Source organism: Lynx canadensis, chromosome B4 (assembly GCF_007474595.2).
Source record: "Lynx canadensis isolate LIC74 chromosome B4, mLynCan4.pri.v2, whole genome shotgun sequence".
Lineage (NCBI taxonomy): Eukaryota > Metazoa > Chordata > Mammalia > Carnivora > Felidae > Lynx > Lynx canadensis.
This window is the reverse complement of record NC_044309.1, coordinates 54,196,934-54,220,493: the sequence shown is the minus strand read 5'-3', so window position 1 is coordinate 54,220,493 and position 23,560 is coordinate 54,196,934. Positions and strand designations below refer to the sequence as shown.

Below are 23,560 nucleotides of genomic sequence, written 5' to 3'. Positions count from 1 at the left end.
ATGGAATTGCTGAGGGGCACTTGGGTGCTTCAGTCAGTTAAGACTCTGACTCTTAATTTTGACTCAGGTCATGGTCTCATGGTTTGTGGGATGGAGCCCTGCATTGGACTCTGAGCTGACAGCATAGGGCTCAGCATAGGGTTGGGATTCTCTCCCTCTCCCTCTCTGTCCCTCCCCTGCTCTCCCTCTCTCTCTCCAAAATATTAAAAATAAATAAACTTATGCTTTGGCTCTCTCCCACTCTAAAAGCATAAGGGACTCTTAAAAACTGAGAACAAACTGAGGGTTGATGGGGGGTGGGAGGGAGGGGAGGGTGGGTGATGAGTATCGAGGAGGGCACCTTTTGGGATGAGCACTGGGTGTTGTATGGAAACCAATTTGACAATAAACTTCATATATTGAAAAAAATAAACTTAAAAAAATTTGAATTGACTTTTCATTCTTTTGAAAGCTTTACCAACATTTCCTAAAATTCTCTTAAATTCAAAGCTTGAGTAGGAAGGAGAGAGGGGAGTTAATGGCTTTGTTTTCTTTGTTCTCCCCTACTCATTTCTGGGGAGTTTCTGTGAATTAATTGTTCATCTAAAGTTTTGCTCCTCTTGAGGTGGAGACCATTTGAATAGGAGCAGGGAAGTAGGGGTAAATAGGAACCACATCCAGGTTTCTTCAATGGGAAAATATATTTGGCCTCCTCAGACCACTGTTTTATCCAGTTAAAAATAACTCCTTTTGAAACATTAGTAGGCAGTTACAAGTAAGTGTTTCAACAAAAGCTCACAGAGCAGGGCAAATTCTCCAGGCTCCTGGAAGCTGACATCACAGATGGCCCAGGGTGTTTACAGAGCACAGTGTGGTCAGCAAGGAGACTGTCTGCATAAGTGCACTCACCTTCTCTCCAGGATCCAGATAGGGAGGAGACAGAAGAAATTATTTTGGCTGGGAGCTACTGTGATGTAGGTGACCTAACTTTTTTCTGCCTATCCAGCACACTTTCATAACTGTAGACATAAATATTGTAGTAAATTTTGTCTGATTGTTTGGGTGAGGTTTATTCAATGTCAGAATTCCTAAAATGACCTTTCAAACTCTTCAACTTTCTTAGTAATGGACATTTGAATGACTGCTGTACCTGTTTCTTCAGTGTTTCCTTACACAGCCTGTCACTCTCCTTTTTGCAGGTAGTTATGAAGGCCCTGCCGCTTTCTCCCTCTTCCTCTCTTCTCACAGTGACCCTGTGGGCCAAGGTGGGTAAAGCAAAGGGTTGGACTGTATATTCTTTGCCATCAGTACAGCTAAATGGATGATGCAGAATGTGGAGAAAGGGGGGCAAAGTAACATTTGTCCTTGGATAATTGATTTTGGGGATAAATGTTTTAAGGCCAGGGGACCAATATTTGTATTTTAAACTCAGATGATATTTTTAAAAATGGTTCTGCAATTGCAACGAGGCTGTCTAGTCAATGAATTAATGTGTCATAGCTCATGCTCATCATACACACCACAGAAACAACCCACATGTGAATTATTGCACAATAAATTCATGCTCTCTTGTGTATTACAGCTTAATTAGTCAGCTACATGAGTTAGATGAACCTAAATGGGATAATGTCATGTGATGTATAAAACAGGACAATGTTGGGAGGTATTTGACACATTTTCTGCAGGGAAAGCAGTGTTGATTTGTCTATGATGTCTTTTGATATCTGTTTCTGTGATATTTGTTTTGTAACAGGTGACATGAGATATCTGAGCTGCATTGGTTGGTTGAGCATCATTGTTCAAGAAGTATTTATTGTTTATTTAGATATTATGAAGGGATAGGACATACCAGATGAAAGATGATGCAGCAGATTTGAAGCCTGAGACTTGGAACTTGGCAGCCCCAAATCAACTTGGGTTAATTCAGTTCTCCAAACCCTATCTGAACACTCTCAGTTCCCTGGCCTTGTTGCAGCTCTCTGACCCTAGAATCCTCTTCAGCTGCAGCTAAAATGCTGCATCAAGCACTTCGCCGATTTGGTCAAAAGCTGGTATGCAGACGTAAGCTGGAACAACCGGTGGCTAAGGATGACCCATCCAGAAGCCTGAGCACTCTGGATTTAGTGGTCCTGGGTGTGGGCCACACAGTAGGTGTAGGTGTGTATGTCTTAGCTGGTGACGTGATCAGCAATCAAGCAGGACCATCCATTGTGATCTGCTTCTTGGTGGCTGGCCTATCTACTGTGTTGGCTGGGCTGTGCTATGCAGAGATTAGTGCCCGTATTCCCCATTCTGGCTCTGCTTATCTCTACACCTATGTCACTATAGGTGAATTCTGGGCCTTCGTCACTGGCTGGAACCTCATCCTTTCCTGTGTTGGTGGTATAGCCAGTGTGGTCCAAGCCTGGATCTTAGCTTTTGCTAGCCTGATTGGGATCCAGATCTTTCAGAAACTGCATGAGAGCATTGCACCATATGTTTCCCAGGTCTTTTCAGAATACCTAGACTTCTTTGTTGTGGGCCTTGTGTTGTTGCTCATGGGATTGCTGACTCTGTGGGTGGATGAGATTTTCCTGGTTAACAAAGTGCTCACATTGGTGAGCCTTTTGGTTCTTACTTTTGTCATCATCGCTGGCTTCATTAAGGGGGACCTGCACAACTGGAAGCTCACAGAAGAGGACTACGTAAAGGCTGGACTCAATGACACCTCAAGCTTGGGCCCTCTGGGCTCTGGAGGATTTGTGCCTTTCGGCTTTGAGGGGATTCTCCGTGGAGCAGCTACCTGTTTCTATGCATTTATAGGTTTCAGCAGTATTGTTACCAGGGTTGACAAAGCCAAGAATCCCTGGCGTTCCATACCCATGAGCATTATGATTTCACTGTTCATCTGCTTTTTGATGTATTTTGGTGTTTCTGTGGCACTTACACTTATGGTGCCTCACTACAAGCTTCAACGTGGCAGCACCTTGCCTGAGGCCTTTCTTAATATTGGCTGGGCCCCTGCCTGCTATGTTGTAGCTTTTGGATTTATCTGTGGTTTTCCTGCCAGCATCTTCGGCTTTATGGTCCCCATACGTCAGGTGATATACAGGATGTCAGAGGATCACCTCCTGTTCCCTGTCCTTGCCAGGATCCAAACTGGCAAATACACCCGCATCATGGCCACTGTGATCTTGAGCATTATTGCACCAATCATGGCCTTCTTCTTTAGACTCACTGATCTTGTGGACCTCTGGTCACTTACTTTCCTGATAGCTTACTCCCTGGTGGCTCTTTGTGTTCTCATCATCAGTTATCAGCCTGAGAGGAGGACTGGGGGAAATGAAGCAGAGATGCGGGAGGAGAATGGACCTGCAGCAGACAGGCTAACTCTACAAGGACTACTTTTTCCAGGCAGCTACTCCCCAACTCCACTTTCTGGCCGGGTTGTCCATGTTTGCTCCTCACTGCTTGCTCTGCTGCTCACTCTTCTTTGCCTGGTGCTGGCCCACTGGCCAGTTCTGCTTTCTGGAGACCCAGTGTGGATTTCAGTGGTTGTGCTGCTCCTGGTGCTCATCACTGGGATCACTGGGGTCATCTGGAGACAGCCCCAGAGCCCCAGTCCTCTTCCCTTTAAGGTCCTTGTTCTCCCTCTCCTCCCACTACTGAGCATCTTCATGAATGTTTACCTTATGACGCAGGTGACAGCTGACGCCTGGATCTTATTTGGTATCTGGATGTTAATTGGTTTTGCCATCTACTTTGGCTATGGGCTCCAGGGCAGCCTGGTTGCTAACCCCACTTAAGTTAGTTCCAAAACTATAAACCTTGAACTCAGCAGTTCCAGTACATATTTGATTTAACGTCATCACACTGAAATGCAGTCTTGTCCCCTGCACAATTATGTAGGGTACTCTTAGCACATGGAAATCTAGGTTTGCCATGGGATGTTGATGTGGGGGAACACTAATAGAGCTTGTAGTTATTGTGAAGTGAAGGGTGTGTCTTTGCTCTTTCTCCTTTTTTTTTAATTGTGTACTTTTTTTTTTTTTTTAAATTTTTTTTTTCAACGTTTATTTATTTTTGGGACAGAGAGAGACAGAGCATGAACGGGGGAGGGGCAGAGAGAGAGGGAGACACAGAATCGGAAACAGGCTCCAGGCTCCGAGCCATCAGCCCAGAGCCCGACGCGGGGCTCGAACTCACGGACCGCGAGATCGTGACCTGGCTGAAGTCGGACGCTTAACCGACTGCGCCACCCAGGCGCCCCAATTGTGTACTTTTTATTTGTCTCTGTAGCTCTATACTGGATTTAAAAAAATGATTATTAAAATAAACTAAAAAGTATTTTGCTTTCTTTGTGGTAATATCCAGTGGTGGAAATACTGGATCATTTGGCAGTTCCATTTTCTAATTTTTGAGGAACTCCCATACTGTTTTTCCATAGTGGCTGCACCAATTTACATTCCCAACAAGAGTGCACGAGAGTTCCTTTTTTTCTACATCTTCACCAATACTTGTTATTTTGTCTTTTCTTTTTTTATTTTTAATTTTTTTTTTCAACGTTTACTTATTTTTGGGACAGAGAGAGACAGAGCATGAACGGGGGAGGAGCAGAGAGAGAGGGAGACACAGAATCGGAAACAGGCTCCAGGCTCTGAGCCATCAGCCCAGAGCCCGACGCGGGGCTCGAACTCACGGACCGCGAGATCGTGACCTGGCTGAAGTCGGACGCTTAACCGACTGCGCCACCCAGGCGCCCCTATTTTGTCTTTTCAATTTTAGCCATGGGGCAGGTGTAATGTGATATCTCATTGTAGTTCTAATTTACATTTCCCTGATGATGAGTGATGCTGAGCATGTTTTCATGTGTGCTTTGACTTCTGTTTTTAATTTTTTAATGTTTATTTTTTTTTGAGAGAGAGAGAGAGAGAGAGAGTGAGCGAGCAGGGGAGGTGCAGAAATAGAGGGAGACACAGAATCTGAAGAAAATTCCAGGCTCCAAGCTGTCAGCACAGAGCCCGACATGGGGCTCAAACTCACAAACTATGAGATCATGACCTGAGCCAAAGTCAGAATCTTAACCGACTGAGCCACCCAGGCACCCCTCTTGACCTCCATTTTTAAAATGGATTATTTGTGTTTTGGTGTAGAGTTGTGTAAGTTCGTTATGTATTTCATATATTAACCCCTTATTACATATATCATTTGGAAATATCTTCTGTCATTTTGTAGGTTGTTTTTTCATTTTTGATGGTTTCCTTTGTTGTGCAAAAGCTTTTTAGTTACATTAATTTGAAAACATATATGTACACCTATGTTTATTGCAGTGTTACTTGACAATAGCCAGGATATGGAAACAACACAATGTCCATCAATTGATGAATAGATAAAAAAAAGATGTGATACACACACACACACACACACACACACACAAATGGAAGATTATTCAGCCATAAAAATGAAATCTTGTCATTTGTAACAACATGGATGGACCTATAGGGTATTATGCTAAGTGAAATAAGTCAGCCTGATAAAGACAAATTCCATATGATTTCATTCATATATTGAACTTATGTCTTAAAACATAAAACAAATGAACAAACAAACAAAAAGAGACAAAAAAGCAACCTCCCCCAGACTCTTAAATACAAGGAACAGACTAGTGGTTGACAGAGGGGAGGTGGGTGGGAGGATGGGTGAAATAAATAAAGGAACTAAGAGCACACTCATCTTCATGAGCAGAGAAATGTGTAGAATCATAGAAATATTATATAGTACACCCGAGAATAATAGAATGACACTGCATGTTAATTAATACTTCAGAAAATAATAAAGGGGAGACAAGAGGCCAGAAAAAGATGAAATATGGCCCCTGCCCTTAAGGAGCTTAAATTCTAATGCAAAGGGTAAAGCCTAGCTGTAGCATAAGGTAGAAAGTGTTGTCCTAAGTAATATGCAAATAAAATGTCCTGGGAATTCAGAGTGGAGGATGATCACTCGTGGATGACACAGTAGTGAGGGTTGATCCGTGAAATCAGAGTAGACTTTGTAGAGGAATGGCATTTGAATTGGCTCTCCCCAGGGACACATAGGATTTTTGCCACACATGGGAAGCAGGGAGAGATTGTAGGAAGAGAGAACAACTCTAGGAAAAGCATGGGAAAAGGAAGGAGTGTTCAGAGCACACTGAGCATGTAGTGTAGCCTGAGCCTTGTCTGTAAGAGAGGGCAACAGAACATGCACAGGTGGATTGGAGCCAGGGCTTTCCTCTGACCACAAAGCACTTTGGCTTTAAACCTACTACCCATACTGAAAATCTCTGAGGCTGGTTCTTCTACTTGGCGATATCTGCATTCTTGGACTTGAAAGTTTCTCTACAATTGTCAGCTTTTGTCCACCTGCTCAGAAAGCACAGAGCTGAGAACCAAGTGTCCTGGGTTCTGGTCTTGTTTCCACCACTAAGTAGCCATGTGACCTTGAGCAAGCCTCCCAGTTCCCTCAACACTCTCCTTATTTATCTGTAACATGAGAGGTCAGAACTGATCATTTCTAAAGTTTTGTTTACTTAAATAATTCTAAGATTTCCTCTGGTTCTTGTGTCCTCTCATTCTCTGAACTAAGTCTCTACTGCATGTGATTTGAACCAGTATTCTGCTCACTTTTCACTACAACCCATTCTTAGAGCTGTAGAGATCTAATAAATCATACCCCATCTCTCCCTCTTATGTTTGGAACCTATTGATAGAGACAGATAATTAAACCTTCATCTTTAGATCTGCAGCCTAATTGATTTGCTAATACTGCATCCCTAAATAAGCTAGACTTACTCCTCATCACAAATAGTGCTGAGCACCCCCACCCTACACCATAGGAGAGAGCCTGCATTTATTAGATTTTCTCATGTATGAATAGCTTGGAATGAAAATGTCCTGTGGGCATGTTGTTTCTGGATAAGACACACACACACACACACCACCACCACCACCACCACCACCAACAACAACAACAACAACACAGCAGACTGGATCATGTTATGGTCTAAGCTGGTTATTCTCAGTTGCTGTCTTTTCAACCCACTAAACAAAGTCAAAGTGTGGGTGAGGGGAGGGGAGAGAAGCCAGGAATAGTACTCTGTTCAGGGGTGCTCAAACTTCAGCAGGTGTCACCTCACCTGGAGGGCTTGTGAAAACAGACATTGCTGGCCCTCACTCCTAGGGTTTACAATTCAGTAGATCTGGTGGGGCTTAGAACTTTTACTTCTAACAAGTTCCCAAGTGATGCTGATGCTTCTAATACAGGGACCACACACTGAAAAGCAAAGCTCCAGCTGAAGCCCCTCACATGTATGATGAAGTGTTGGAAATAAAGTCGCCCTTTGGACATTTACCTTTATTTAATCAAGATGTAGGTTAGTATTTCATCCTTAATACCTTCACAGTGGAGAAATCATGGTGAATCATTTCAAAATGTATATATTTATCAAATCACTGCAATGTATACTTAGATATCTTATAATTTTATATGTCAATTATACCTCAATAAAGCTGAAATAAAAAAATACCAGTTATCTGGGTGTCTTTATTTTCTTCATTTTGTTGGTGATTTATATCTTAGGTAAGAAGTGTATCTTGTTCATTCCCTCAGAACATCCAACTGGGGGTCAGGCATATAAACAGCTTTTAATAAATTCATGTTCAATTGACTTGATCCTTACACTGTTCTTTGATACAGAAAATGCTCCTTCCTTTCAGGCTAGCACTGTGCTAACCCTTTAAAACTATCTTCAGTTTTAGAAGACTTCCTTAACAATCATCATTTCTCTCCATTCAGAACTGTCTCTATCTCTATCTCTATCTCTATCTCTATCTCTATCTCTATCTCTATCATCTCTATCTCTATCTCTATCATCTCTATCTCTATCTCTATCATCTCTTCATCTCTATATCTATCATCTAGAACTGTGCCCAGGCACTTTTGATTTTGCCTTTTTGTGACTATGCTTGAGTTCTGCTGACTGTCCTGTCTGTTCCATCACAGTGGAATCTTACTCAGGGAAGGAGGTTATTCTTCCCTTCTCCCAGGCCCAACAGTAAGAACAGTGCTGTTCATTCAAAGAAAAACTATTGCCATGGGATTGGGGGAGGGTCCTGAAGTAGTAAAATTGATAGAAGGCCCACCCGCTTTAACCTGACTCAAGGGAGTCCCTGCAGATGAACTCAAGAATTTGCCAAAGTCATCTTTCTTTCTTTTTAAACAAATTAATGTTTATTTATTTTATATATTTTTTTACTTTTCTTTTTTAAGAATTTTTTTAAATTTTTTATTTTTTAAAAATTTACATCCAAATTAGCATATAGTGAAACAATGATTTCAGGAGTAGATTCCTTAATGCCCCTTACCCATTCAGCCCATCCCCCCTCCCACAACCCCTCCAACAACCTGCAGTTTGTTCTCCGTATTTATGAGTCTCTTCTGTTTTGTCTCCCTCCTTGTTTTTTATATTATTTTTATTTCCCTTCCCTCATGTTCATCTGTTTTTATCTCTTAAAGTCCTCATATGAGTGAAGTCATATGATTTTTGTATTTCTCTGACTAATTTCACTTACCATAATACCTTTCACTTCCATCCACGTAGATACAAATGGCAAGATTTCATTCTTTTTGATTGCCGAGCAATACTCCATTATATATATGTATACCACAACTTCTTTTCTTTTTTAATTTTTGTAACGTTTATTTATTTTTGACAGAGAGAGAGAGCATGAGCGGGGGAGAGGCAGAGAGAGAGGGAGACACAAAATCCCAAGCAGGCTCCAGGCTCTGAGCTGTCAGCACAGAGCCAAATGCGGGGCTTGAACTCACAGACTACGAGATCATGACCTGAGCCGAAGTCGGATACTCAACCGACTGAGCTACCCAGGCACCCCTATACCACAAATTCTTTATCCATTCATCCATCGATGGACATTTGGGCTCCTTCCATACTTTGGCTATTGTTGATAGTGCTGCTATAAACATGGGAGTGCATGTGTCCCTTTGAAACAGCACACCTGTATTCCATGGATAAATGTCCAGTAGTGCAATTGCTAGGTCATAGAGTAGTTCTATTTTTCATTCTTTGAGGAACCTCCATACTGTTTTCCAGAGTGGCTGCACCAGCTTGCATTCCCAAAAACAGTGCAAAAGAGATCCTCTTTCTCTGCATCCTCACCAACACCTGTTGTTGCCTGAGTGGTTAATGTTAGCCATTCTGACAGGTGTGAGGTGGTATCTCATTGTGGTTTTGATTTGTATTTCCCTGATGATGGGTGATGTTGAGCATTTTTTTATGTGTCAGTTGGCCATCTGGATGTCTTCCTTGAAGAAGTATCTATTCATGTCTTCGCCCATTTCTTCACTGGATTATTTGTTTTTTGGGTGTTGAGTTGGATCAGTTCTTTAGACTTTGGATACTAACCCTTTATCTGATATGTCATTTGCAAATATCTTCTCCCATTCTGTCAGTTGCCTTTTAATTTTGCTGATTGTTTCCACCGCTGTGCAGAGGATTTTTATTTTGATGAGGTCCCAGTAGTTCATTTTTGCTTTTGTTTACCTTGCTTCCAGAGACGTGTTGAGTAAAAAGTTGCTGCAGGCAAGAACAAAGAGGTTTTTGCCTGCTTTATCCTCAAGGATTTTGATGGTTTCCTGTCTTACATTGAGGTCTTTCATCCATTTTGAGTTTATTTTTGTGTATGGTGTAAGAAAGTGGTCCAGGTTCATTCTTCTGCATGTCGCTGTCCAGTTTTCCCAGCACCACTTGCTGAAGAGACTGTCTTTATTCCATTGGATATTCTTTCCTGCTTTGTCAAAGATTAGTTGGCCATGCTTTTGTAAGTCTGTTTCTGGATCCTCTATTCTGTTCCCTTGATCTGAGTGTCTGTTCTTGTGCCAGTACCATACTGTCTTGATGATTACAGCTTTGTAGTATAGCTTGAAGTCTGGGATTGTGATGCCTCCTGCTTTGGTTTTCTTTATAAGATTGCTTTGGCTATTCCTCCTGCTTTGGTTTTCTTTATAAGATTGCTTTGGTTATTCGAGATCTTGTTCCATACAAATTTTAGGATTATTTGTTCTAGATCTGTGAAGAATGCTGGTGTTATTTTGATAGGGATTGCACTGAATATGTAAATTGCTTTGGGTAGTATCGGCATTTTAACAGTATTTTTCTTTCTATCCAGGAACATGGAATCTTTTTCCACGTTCTTGTGTCTTCTTCCATTTCTTTCATAAGCTTTCTATGGTTTTCAGTGTATAGATTTTTCACCTCTTTGGTTAGATTTATTCCTAGGTATTTTATGGTTTTTGGTGCAACTGTAAATGGGATTGATTCCTTGATTTCTCTTTCTGTCACTTCATTGTTGGTGTATAGGAATGCAACCGATTTCTATGCGTTGATTTTATATCCTGCAACTTTGCTGAATTTATGAATCAATTCTAGCAGTTTTTTGGTGGAATGTTTTGTGTTTTCCACATAGAGTATCATGTCATCTGCAAAGAGTGAAAGTTTGACCTCCTCCTGGCCGATATGGATGCCTTTTGTTTCTTTGTGTTGTCTAATGGCTGAGGCTAAGGCTTCTAGTGCTATGTTGAATAATAGTAGTGAGAGTGGACATCCCTGTCTTGTTGCTGACCTTAGGGGGAAAGCTCTCAGTTTTTCCCCATTGAGGATGATATTAGCATTGGGTCTTTCATATATGACTTTTATGATCTTGAGGAATGATCCTTGTATCCCTACTTTCTTGAGGGTTTTATAAAGAAAGTATGCTGTATTTTGTCAAATGATTTGTCTGCATCTATTGACAGGCTCATGTGGTACTTGTCCTTTCTTTTATTGATGTGATATATCACATTGATTGTTTTGGGGATATTGAACCAGTCCTGGATCCCAGGTATAAATTCACTTGGTCATGTTGAATAATTTTTTTTTTTAATTTATTGTTGGATCCAGTTGGCTAATATCTTGTTGAGGATTTTTGCATCCATGTTCATCAGGGAAATTGGTCTATAGTTCTCCTTTTAGTGGGGTCTTTGTCTGGTTTTGAAATCAAGGTAATGCTGGCTTCATAGCAAGAATTTGGAAGTTTTCCTTCCATTTCTATTTTTTGAAAAAAAAAAAAAGCTGCTTTTTCGCATATCCCCCCCCCCCCCCCGCCGCCATTTCCATCCTCTCTCCACAAGCAAAAATAGCTCCCTGCCCTCGGCGGCTTCTCTCCCCCAGTTCACCTCTCCATGCCATGTACTTGCTGAGTGCTGTGGTTCAAGTTGTGAAGATTGTTGTGTTAATCATCAAATCAGTTTGCTAGTTGTGCAAACCAGTTGTGCAGGCTGGTTTAGTGTTGACCTGGCTGTATTTCATTGATGTGAGACACAAAAAAACTTCCATGCAGTTCCACCATCTTGGCTTCTCCAAAATCTCAGAAAGTTCTAAAGCAAACACCTAAATATAACTACAGATCTTTGCAAAAACTTAATATGTAATTATTTACTTAAGCTGGCAATAAGATTCTACAGAAGGTCATAGTTGTTAGAAAAACTTAGTTCCTTTAACATTGAGAAGTTTTAGTTCTCTTAAGTAACCAAAGACCTGATAAAGATAAAACATGGAAACTGGTTTTCTGGGCAAGGAAAAGAAGAAAAAAGAACCCTTACTTTATAATTTCTTATACAGAGGAGACCAAAAATCCAAATAAACTTTGTCCTCTAATGGAGAGAAGAGCAGAATTTCCATTTTATACAAGTGTGGGTCTAGTTGCGCTGGGCAGGGCATCCCCTGGCCTGCCAGGTTTTCTCCTGGTCACCCTGTTCCTCTGTGAGCCCCCGCCCATCACTTTGCTGATGGAGAGATGTTTCTTCAGCTCTCCTTTACACCTGACAGGGTCTGCCTACAGGAAGATGGGGGGGGGGGACAGCAGGCAGAGGGCAGAAGGAGAGAGAATGGGGCAATGTCCTTCCTTTCATTGGGCTCTGAGCCCTGCTTTTCTCCCTAGATTCTGAAGGGTGGGAGAGGTGTGAAAGCAGATGTAGAAATGACTTGAAATGGGACAAAATGGTTGGATGCAGTGGGTTGGAGAGATGGAGGTAATTGGAAAGTGGAGCTCACTTAGGAGTTGAGGTTTTCTGGGGGAGGTGAGCAAGGAGGGGAGGGAGGCAGGCTGGGTCAGGTGGAAGGTTGTAAATGTGGGAGGGATATAGAAGGAGGTGGGCAGTGCAGAGGGTCAGAGGGATGGGAGGTGGGTAGGGCAGGGAGGTGGAGGAACCAGGATGGGACAATGCCAGATGGATACTCAGAGATGGTCAGGGTGGCAGGTTGCTGGAAGTACTGGAGGAGGATCCCACTGGGAAGAGGAGAAGGCAGACAGCAGTACAGAAGCAGTCAGAGCCTGGGAGGATTGTAGAGAGTAAGCCTGTGTCATGGAAACAAGGATGTTTGTGGGTCCTTGGAGGATCCCAAGAAGGCGAGGGAAAGACCTCCAGAGACACTTCCCACTCAGACTGAGGCCTGATTCTGAATGGACTTGAGGAAACCACCTGAACAGCAGGAGAAGGGGTGCAATTCCTGCTCCCTTTACCCCAAGAAACCTGCAGGTATTGCCCATCAGGGTGGGGGTGGGCTGGGCTGCTTCTCAGCTCTGAGCTCAGAATCCAGTGGGGTTTCTTTGGAGCAACTGTTTAGTATTCATGAGTTTAAGAAATCTCTCCCACATTTGCTTGTCACAGCTAGTCTTGTCATATAACTGTCCATAGTACTGTCCATGAAGAATGTTTCAGAATTGGAGTAATCAGAGAAGGTAATGATGACTTTCTACAGGAGGGCTCCATGGGGGATGATTAACCCTTCATGTCCATCTCATGCATCGGCCCAGCACTCCATTTGGAACATTTGAGCTTTTGTCAGTCGCTTTAAAGGTTATTATGGAATGGGATCAGAAGTTTGAAACTCAAGAGGTCTCACTCAGTTCTAGTACTGAATGTCCACCCTGCTATGGCTTGTGAAATGATGTTTTTACTGTTTAGAGAATTATAGAGATATTTAATTTTTATAATAAAAGATTTACTAATGTCTAATAACTGCCAACATGTACAGATACACAACAATGCTGTATGCTGATTACAGAAACAATATGCAATCAAAGAGGAGTTTCAGTTGGATCCCTAATGCTATATTATCTAAAATATAGATCTGATAGCATGTTCATATTTTCAACTTTTAGGTATATGCGTGTTACATTATTCTTTTCTCTTTTTTAAATTTACATAAAGAATCAATAAATCATTATGATGTTAAAAAATAAAATAAAGACGGGGTGCCTGGGTGGTTCAGTCAGTTGGGCGTCTGACTTCGGCTCAGGTCATAATCTCGCGGCTCATGGGTTCGAGCCCCATATCAGGCTCTGTGCTGACAGCTCAGCTGTGCTAACAGCTCAGAAACTGGAGCCTGCTTTGCATTCTGTGTCTCCCTCTCTCTTTGCACCCCCACCTCCTGCTCACGCTCCATCTCTCTCCCTCTCTCAAAAATAAACATTAAAAAATAAATAAAATAAAATAAAGTTTATTATGGAAAATGCAATCTGCAAATGAGCAAGAGACTGAAGGAACAAGAAGAGTGGGGGCTGGTGTGGGGAAAGGGGAATGGGATAGAACCTGCCAAGTTGAGATCAAGTGAGGACTTGGTGGTCTGACCCTGAAGGAGACTGGGTTTCTATTTCATGGACACAAGACTGGAAGGGTGTTGGGGTGATGCACCACAGAGGCTTGGGGATTGAAATGGGGTGGCTTTCACAGGTAGACATAGTCCTGATGGACTGTCTTAATCTTCACACAATTATTAGGTATATTTTATTAATCCAACTTTACAGGTGATGAAATTGAGTATCGGAGAGGCTATGTCAATGACTCAAGATAACAGAGCTTATTAAGAGGCAAATCTGGATTTGAACTCAGGTCTTTGACTCCTGAGCTCTTGATCCTTCCATAACACCACTGGGCAGAAAGTCTTACTCTGTTATGTGTCTGCCTCAGCTTCAGGCCTGGGGGTGGAGAGCAAGGTGGGTTGTGGCTGATAAATGCTCAAAAGTGTTTGTTGTATGAAGGAATGAATTACTTGTGCAGGTTCACCTTCCATTGTGTGGGCCTAAGTTCTAGAGACTCTGTGTCAGGAAGGAGAATATAGCAAAGGAGTTCCAGTGTGGGCCAGGAAACTGGAAATGGGTTTCCTGTGGGTTTCCATCCTTTTCCTGGGCATTTCTAGATCTCTAGACTCTAGAGGACTGGGCACTGGCTCCTTACAAGAAAAGAATAGAGTGGAGTGTATGTGTGCACAGTATATTTGATAAGAGTATGACAGTGTGTAAGTTTGGGTGTGCATGCCTGTCTGTAAAGGTAGGAGTTTGTGAGTACGTGTCTTTGTGTTGGAAACATGTGGGAATGTTTGTGATAAATGGGTGTGTATATGTGTGTATTTGAGGGTATGTGTCTGTGTGTATGTATGAGTGTGAACATCTGGGTGTGTGTAGTATCTGCATGTGTGCAGGTGCAAGTGTGCATATGTGTATGTGTGCAAGCTGTCGCAGGGGAGCTGAAGACTCATAGCTGAAGATGTCTTTGATGTGATTTGTACAATCTTCTTGCAGGATTCAGGCTGTGGTATGGAATGGGGTGAGTTGGGAGGGCAGAAGAGGAAGGCTGTCTGTGCTTGGGGTGTGAGGGGATTGGGTAATCTGAGCAATGGGTGCCTCTGCCCTGGCAGGTACAGAGGGATGGCATCAGGATTCCAGGTCTGAGGCTGGGTGGAGACTGGGTCCTGAGGCCTTCACTCAGGACTTGCACTGGAAGAACTCAGACACCCTATTCTGACCAGGGAGGGCCATAAAGAGGTGGGGTCAGGATGGGAGTGTGGCCAGACAGTGGAGGGTTCAGGCCTACTCTCTCCCCCATCCACACCCCCAGGATTTGGGAATGACGTAACCAGGCTGCTATTCCTACCTCTAGGCCCCACCCATTCTTCCCAAGGGCCTTAGAGTTTCCAGAACTCTTTGTGTGCCACCTTCTGAGGCTGGGATGACCAAAATCACAGTGAAGACTTGTCTCTAGTCAGTACTACCCAGACAGGTCCAAAACAAGTCCTTGTTTCTTGGAGGCACCTGGTAAGCCAAATATGCATTATTACTGAATTTCATACAAGCTAAGGCTTCAGACCACTTGTGCTGGGAAGTTCTTACAGAGTTTAAACTCAAATTTCTGGTTGTACTTTGTGCCCCATAATCCCAGGCTAAGTTGGTTAAGTTGGAGCCAATCACCTTCAGCCAAAAGTATAGAAGTAGTTTCTTCTGGATAGGGAAGTGGGTCAGAGTATATGGACACTAAGAGGATGTGGGGCTAAAGCTGGTGGATCACAGAACTCTCCTGGGCAGAATGGCCATGATCAACAGGGCAGATTCAGAGACGGGAGCTTAGAGATCAACAGTTTTTCCTGTTTCCCATGTTATTCCAAGCTGTGCCAGGGGAAGCAGCAGAAACAGAGGCTATGGTAGGAGGGACCAGATTAGAAAGGGAATGTGTTTCCCTGACTACAGCTTTGAGAAGCCTGTGGAAACACAGGATAAATAGCAAATTATGAAAGAAGAAATGTTCCTCTTGCAGCTCAGGAAGTAGGAAAAGAGGTGCCGGGGCTGTGGGACTCTGAGGGGCAGAGGGGTGTGTGTGCTGAAGGTGAGGGTGTGAACAGCACAGTGTTTGTGGTGTACATGTCTGTGCTCTGTGGTTAACAATCCCATGGGCACAAGTCATGTACATAAACATGAATCACATGGGAAAGGGCTCAGCTTTGACATGGTTTTTTTAAACCAAGAATTGTGATCTGGCTTTTCACTGGGGCCTGCAAAGTAAGCTTTTCTGTTAGGAGCAGCAGTCAGCACCAATGGGAAGACCCCTGGCATGAGAATCAAGAAAATGTGGGTTCCAGTTCTGGCCCTAGTTATCAGCTGGGACCCTATGACGTGTCACTTCTCTGAGATGGGATGTCATCTGCTGTCCAAAAATAAAGGAAAAGCCACAAATTCCTTCTGTGCCAGCAGCCTCAGTGCTGGGGACCAGAAAAGGGAAGGGGACTGGAGTGGGTGATGGCATTTCAGGGGCCAAAAGGAATAAGGGATGCCAGTGAAAAGGGCTGCATGAGGGGTTTCCTGAATTCAGAAATTCATGGGTTCTTGCTGGAGCCACTGATTCCCCAGTCTGGGCAACCCAGCCCTATTTCAGCACCCAGCATGGAGGAATGGCTCTGCAGCCAGAGACGTTCTCTGCCGTCCTCTTGTGGTTGCTGAGTACTATGTAGGTCTGAGAAGGTTTTGCTCTAGCCCATAGGGCATCTTCCCTTGCTCCCTGGTGGAAATTGCCTATATCAGGAAAAGGGACCTTTGGTCCTCTAACCTCATCTTTCCCCCCAACTCCCCTGGTTCCTGGAGGCACTCACAACCTCCTTAAGATTTAAGTCTGTCTGAGATTTATCTCTGTTTTCCATTTCCTGAGGCTTTAAGTTCTGCTTTCGGGGATGTGCAGTGGAGACAAGGGGTTGAAATTAAGATACTGAGCCAAGAGAGCAACTTCTCTTCTCTAGGTTCCATCTATAACCTCATCTATAACCTTAGCTTCCCAGGTAGTAGGAATTTTTGAAAACATTTAGGGGCTAATGACATTCCTAGAGAAAATGGGTTTGGAGCAGACCAGGGTTATGCATCTAGGCTTCTGTGAAATTGTACCCAAGTTAGCAGGGAGGTGGATTGCCAGAAGCCATGAGTCAAGAGACAGGGATGCTGGAGGGAGATGGCGTATTTGACAGATGCTGACAGGACTCCTTATCTACTAGCTCTGGAGTCCCCTCCTACCCACCAGGCTGCCCTTGACTCCCCTTCTAGTATTCACTGCTCATTAGTGACTGTCTTTGGGGACACATCCAATGGGCCACATTGTATTGGATGGGCAAGAAGGATGAGTAGGGAAAAGGGGACACCAGGTAAGTGATGGAGGAGGAGGGGTTGAAATAACTGAAATTTGAGCTGCTATCTGAGGATCACTCAGGAGCTTGGAAGACGTGGCAGGGGAATCTTTCCTGGGGGCAGATGCTGAGTTGCTGAAGAGGAGTAACTGGGGTGAGGGTGGAGGTGTGAAGAAATACTGAAAGATATTGAGTTCCACTTATTTTGGGAGACCTGATAAAAATTAGCCATGATTTTATTGAGAGCTTCCTATGTACAAGGAAGGGTTATAGCTGCCATGAGAAGATAAAAGAGGGACACACATTTTCTATTCTCCTCTGAGTATTGAAGACCTGCCTATCTCCTCCATGGACTGGTTGTCCCATGTGTGCCTATCTGAGAGGTGCAAGGAGCACTTGGGGGATTTCACCCAAGATGCAGAGGGAAAACTCCCAGGTTTTCTGTCCTGCACTCCCCACCCCTTTCTGGCAAAGTACCTCCAGTGGGCCTTCTGCCTCTCCTCACTCCTCTTCTCACAGAATTCTCCAGACTCATACATACCTGGATGAGGCGGGACATTGACTGCCCTCCCAGAATTTCCAGTGACTCCTGGTTGACAAACTAGGGAGGGGATAGGGTCAAGCCTCAGTGCCTGAGTAGCCAGTATAACAGACAGGGAGGCAACTCGCATCTGGAGTTGTGGAGAATGTTAGGGGTGGAACAGAATGTTCCAGTGGAAACCTGAGTTTCATCCTAATCTGCCAGCCATCCATCTTCCTCATAAAAGGCTGCCTGCTGCATCCCCTTTATGTCCTCTGTGCCAGCCCACCCCATGAACCACAGGACAGCATGTGGGAGGCAGAAGGGGGAGATGGACACAGGGACAGGGACAGAAAGGCCCAATAAATTCAAGCCAAGACTAACAGGAGACAAACAGTCCACAGTGGAATGGAGAGACAAGGAGACAGACCCAGAGATGGGAGGGAGGGAAGAGGGGATCATCCAGAGAGCAGAGAGAAAGGTCCAAGACAGACACAGAGAGACACCCAGAGGTCAGAGATAGTAGAGATAAACATGGATGCAGAGAAATGAGTTGGAATCAGGCTCAGAGGGTTTGAAAGCCATGGATCCAGAGCCAAACAGATACATGGGCATAGGGCCAGGGCAGAGCAGATAGCCTAAAGAAGTGCACACAGAGAGGGAGGAGAGGGAGACAGAGAAGGGAAAGGAGGAGGTGGGGGCCAGAGAGGAATGCAGTGAGAAGGGGCAGGTAGAGGTTGCAGAGGTTGGGATGCAGACTCTGCTTCAAGGGTTCTACTGCTCTCTCAGGATCTGGGAGTACAGTGCGATAAGAGCCTCGTGTGTGTGTGTGTGTGTGTGTGTGTGTGTGTGTGTGTTTGTGTGTGTGTGTATGCGCATGCACACACACACACACACACACACACACACACACACCCTCTCTCTGTCTTCACTCCTTCCCAAATCCTATGCCTCTCCTCTGTGCTCTTTGAGGCTTATTCCTGCTTCCCCCTCTCTGAGCACTGCCTCTCACCCTGGGTTCCTCTACCTGCCTCAGTCCCACATCACTTCCACATGGTCTCTCCTTCACTCAGGCTTTTCACACTTTTGCCTGGACTTTATATTTCTCCCCCATTCTGCGGCTATCACTCCCTCCCTGGCACCCTAGACTCTGTAGGCTGGTTCCTCCAAGTCACCTCTGCCTTGGTCTCCCCCTGCAGGTCCTCCTTCCACCCTTCTGCATTCTGCCTGAGGCTGATGTTGCCTCCCAGTCTCAGTCCCAGTCCTAGCTGTGTTTCTGCCCTGATTCTTTATCAGATTCTCTCTTTTCTTGCTCAGTTTCAGGTGTGGTTGCTGGCCTTTGCCCCCACCCTCTTCCATGGGGGCTCTTCTGGACATGCCAGAGCTCCAATTCGACCTATTTCCTCCTCTCCTTCCTGTTGTGAAGGTTCAGGTGTTGCCTTCTGGCTCCCAGTCTCTGCCAGGACCTCCCTGGTTGTGAAGCAAGAGGTCTTGGGCTGAGTTGGAATACCAGCCATGTTCTTCCCCATGTAGCCTCTTCATCTGGACTTACTCACCTGTAAAATGTGGGAAATAATATAGGAGCTTCAGGATATAATGCATGGTAATGTAGTGAGAATTAGCGCTGTGGTAAGGAATACAACAAACTCAGAGACTAAAAAGATGGTGACCTGAGCCAAAATCAAGTCAGATGCTTAACTGACTGAGCCACCCAGGTGCCCCTCAAACCATTATAAACACCTAGGAAATTGACCTGAGAATTAATGCAAAATCTGCATAATTTGAGCCAGAGAACACGACAGCTTTGTGGTGTGGAGAGGTGAATTGGGGGAGAGAAAAGCCACAGAGCTGCCAAGTGTAGGAAGCCATTTTCACAGAGGACAGAGAGAGAAAGAGAAGGGGGGGAAGTGAGGTGCATTGGGATCATGCAAGCAAAGCATTATCCCTGAAAGAGGCTAGACAGAAAGAGTGAAAACACTTGCAGGGAACTGGAAGTTCCCCAAACCATTGTTCCCCAAAACCATTGTTAGGGAGAATGGAAAGGGTTTCATTACTGCCAGCATTCTATAAACAGTGGAGCACAGAGTCTGAAGTTTCAGAGCTCTGTGTCTGGCTATGCTCTGGTGAGGAAGGAAAATGAATCCTCAGGAGCAGGCAGCTTGGTATGAGTGGTCTGTGTGCCACATGGGGAGAAGTGGTTCCCCTGCTTGGACTGCCTTTGGTAGAGGCCATACAGCTTCCCTGTGGACAAAAGTCACAGAAGACCCCAGAGAGCTGCCACGTTTCTGCTATAGTGAAAAGATACCAGCTGAGTGCAGCAAAGCCTGGCACCAGGTGTGTGTTGTGATTTACCATAAACTCTGAGCCTTTGCCACTGCACAATTGGGTGAATGTTTTCTGGGACAAGCTGGTACCAGGACATTGCTCAGCAAGATACACAATGGAATATTACTCAGCGATCAAAAACAATGAAATCTTGCCTTTTGCAACAACGTGTATGGAAGTAGAATGTATTATGCTAAGGGAAATAAGTCAGGCAGAGAAAGACAAATAAGGGGAATGAGATAGCACCTTCTTTTGGTCACCATTCAGGGTCTTGGCAGCCCTAGTTTTGATTACTTAGAGCAGGAAGCTCTCTAGACAGGGAAAAAAAAATATATATATATATATATTTCTCCAGCACAATGCTCAATGTATATTCAGTTAAAATATGCTACAAACTCTGAATGACTATCTCAGAAAGTCCTTTATGGTGAAGCCTAAGCCAGATCTCTTTTAATTTTATTCCTGGAATGATGGGAAACATGGGTGAGAGGGCGGGGATGGATGGTGATGATAGAGGAACCTAGTAGGAGATTCTGGAACAGGCAGTTTTAGGGGGTGCTTCCATCCTTTTTAAAGAGCTTCTTAGAGGACTCTTTAGCTGGATCTGGGAGTGGCCTCCAAATGACATAGGCTGGACTCCACATGGCTTCCCTCACTCTTCTCCTGCCAACAAGGACCTCCTCCAAACCCAGGACCCTGGGAAGCTTGTTTCCTTTTAAATTCCATCTTGCCTCCAAAAAGTCTCCCCACAAAGTCCCACTTAAGCTCTTAGTCCACCAAGTCACTCATGTAGGGTCCCACTAGTCTTCCATCACCCTCCTCCAGCTTTCCTCTAGATTTTGCCTAATCTACTTCCTTCACTCTTTACCATTCCCTTGTGACCGCCTCCTGAGGGCCCTGCCTCCTGAGGACCCCGCCTCTCGAGGGCCCTGCCTCTCTAAGGCCCTGCCTCTCATAGGCTCCACCTCCAGAAGGCCCTGCCTTGGGATGGCCCCAACTCCCTGTGGGCCTAGCTAAGCTCCACTCCTGGTCCTGACTCTGCTTGGGTAAACTTCCCTCTCCCTGGGTTTTACTTACCCTTTCTTTCAGGTCTTCCTCCTCTGGGGTAGGAAAAGCACCTGGTAAGTGATTTCTCCTATTTACAGAGTTTGGCAAGAAAATGCAGACAGAGCCAGAGAGCAAGAAGGCTGGCCTGGAGTTCCACCGACTGTGGACTTGGGCTTTAGAGCAGACGGTATTTTATAGCGCCAGAACCAGACTCTGGATGGGAGGAGGGCAGTGCAGATCAGAGACCTTGAGAGTTTGGGAATGGCAAGTAGGTTTGCTGGGGTCAGAGTGGTTTAGAAGCCTGCACTCTCTTCTCCTCCAGACCAGAAACCTTCTCAGCTCTGCTGAGGAAAATATTAATTAGGGGAAGTTATTCCTTTGACCTTCTCTGGCATCCTTCCTACTTCTTTGCCCTGTCCTCCTCCCTTGCCTTTCCTTTCTGACCTGGTGCCAAGCTTGTTTTATCCATCTTTGTCTTTCCCACAGCGCCCAGCACATTGTATGCTTAGACCTGTTCTTTGAATTAATGAATATTCTTCCATCTGGCTTTGCTGCTTCCTTCGTGTTTTGCCATGCTTTCTCACTGGAAATTTTAAGTCTCTGTATCATATCCTCTTAGGGTGGACATTGTTGTGGACTTTGCAGAGTAGTAGGTCAGCTGTATAAAGTGTTCCACCACCATGACAGAGGATTTGAGTGACTTCTTCCTCCATGCTCAAAGAGCTAGGTATCTATTTTTACAACTGCTGAATGTCTCTCCCTGCCTTTCTTATCTAATTTTCAAAAGTTGTGGTGGGGATTGATTATAGGCAAGCTCAGGCTGTAGCAGGCAATTTTACCAAGTTCCCCTGGGGTTTCGCTCCCTATTGGTCTTAAAACACTGGGTCTCCTAAAGGCAGTTTACCGTTATCCCAAAATATATTTGCAACTGTTTAATTTTAAAGGAGATGGGAATATTAAATTGTTCTCCACCCTCCTGCTGACTTCCATGTACATGTGGACAGTACCCAAACACCAGAAGCCTAGATAACACTTATCCAAGCACAGCACCTGTTTTATTGATTATATGTGGCAAATGTTTATTTCTAGGTTGTCTTTCTCTTACCCTCTGGCAATTCTTGGGCAACTTCTGTCCATTATCAACTGAGACATATGTGCTTCCAGAAGGCAGATTCATTTTAACCTTAGTTTAGCAAAATCGTGTGGAAAGTCCATTTTTCTTCAACAAGTATATTCCAAACTAATCAAAATAGTTTTTCAATTATATTCTTTTGGTTTATTCTCATCCCTTTTTTCTTTTATTACTGCAGAAATCACAAAGCAGAGTGGGGATTAGAAAGAACAAGGAAAAATAGATAGAGTGTTCCTTGAAAAGTGGTGGCAGAAGTTATTTGTTGTAGATTATAATGCCTGAGCTGGGGTGAGACAGATGGGTCTTGATGGAGAAATCATATTGACCATTATTTGGATAAGAACACAGTACTTTGAGTCATGATACAACTTTCATATGACTCAGATAATCTGGTGACATTCCTAAAACAAAACAAAGCCAAACAAATTAATATTACAAGGGAGATATTGAAGATGTACAGCAGGGCTATGAGGGGAAACAAGCACAGTCTTGTGAGAGTGGATGGAGAGAAAGAGACAGTTGAGTCCTTACATGGGAGGACAGAAGGACACATTTAAAGATATGAAAGAAGATAACCAGAGAGATAGTTGGCTTTCCAAAGCCACCTTGTGTGCAGTATATTATTGAGAGTGTATATTGGGAAGAGGGACACAGAAGAAAGAACCAGTGGTTCTGACCACTCAAAATGACTAGTCTAAAAGTGGAGACAAGAGTATAGTGATAGATGGGATTATTAGATGGATTTCTAGAATCTGTGCCTTCAAGGAAAGGAAGGGCTTGGGGGAAAAAACAAAGTATTCAACAAAGCTTCTTGGAAAAAGTGTTTTTTGATCAGTGCTCACTGTAGATAAAGGCCATCCTACATTAAGTTGTTTGGAAAATAAGGTAGACAGCCAGATGGATTTCCTTCTACTGGTTTCTCCTGAGAACTTTTATTAGGTGTTCTGTGTTGACAGGATTTGGGGCTGAGAAAAGGGCATGGAGAAGCATAGGGGGAAGAAGAGAAGAAGTTGATTTTCACTGCTGACATCAATGTATCACATCCCTCTCTAATCCCTTAACTGCATGTGCAGACTGGCATTCCCCAGATCTCTTTCTTATTCTTGTATGGAAATTATAATTCTGATTCTTCCTGGTAGTGCATCTAATTTCTGAAGACCTTTAGAAGCAGAAGCTCAAGCTTTCTGATTTGTCAAGTTGATTATCTTGTTTTGGTGTGATTGAAATATTAAGAATTTCAAAACATGGATTATGATTGAAATTAAACCTGTAAATGTGTCAAATCATGAATGTGGAATGTTGCTTTTAACTTTGTCTTCTCTGCAGTTATCCCAAAATGACTATGAAAAGGTGCCTTTTCACAACCATCCTAGAATGATACTAGAAAATATGGAGTCTACACAACCTCTAGAAAACTTATGGCTCTCTGATTGTATACCCAAATAATGGTTAAATGATACTAATGTGGTGTGTGCATGTACCAGGGTCTCCATTGTCATTGTGGGAAGGAAGCAGACATGTTTTGTTCTACATCTATATAGAT

General features: G+C 43.9%; 1 protein-coding gene and 1 long non-coding RNA gene across 5 annotated transcripts in view; both read left to right on the top strand.

The window, feature by feature from the left end:
• The window catches only part of LOC115518420 (cationic amino acid transporter 3-like), a 41,631-nt gene extending 37,631 nt beyond the window's left edge, over positions 1–4,000 (top strand). For 3 of the 4 annotated variants that reach the window (XM_032593924.1, XM_032593925.1, XM_032593926.1), the window contains one exon: positions 1,733–4,000. In XM_032593924.1, the coding sequence (XP_032449815.1) occupies positions 1,992–3,764 (1,773 nt within the window). In that variant the 5' untranslated portion in view covers positions 1,733–1,991 and the 3' untranslated portion in view covers positions 3,765–4,000. Of the gene's footprint in view, positions 1–1,178; positions 1,245–1,732 lie in introns of all 4 variants that reach the window. The other variant, XM_032593923.1, reaches the window with a different exon arrangement.
• Positions 1–7,369, top strand: part of LOC116737740 — a 40,146-nt gene extending 32,777 nt beyond the window's left edge. Inside the window, exon 2 of the long non-coding RNA XR_004343868.1 lies at positions 7,260–7,369. This is a non-coding gene — a long non-coding RNA (uncharacterized LOC116737740). The remainder of the gene's footprint in view (positions 1–7,259) is intronic.
• The last annotated feature ends 16,191 nt before the right edge of the window (positions 7,370–23,560 follow it).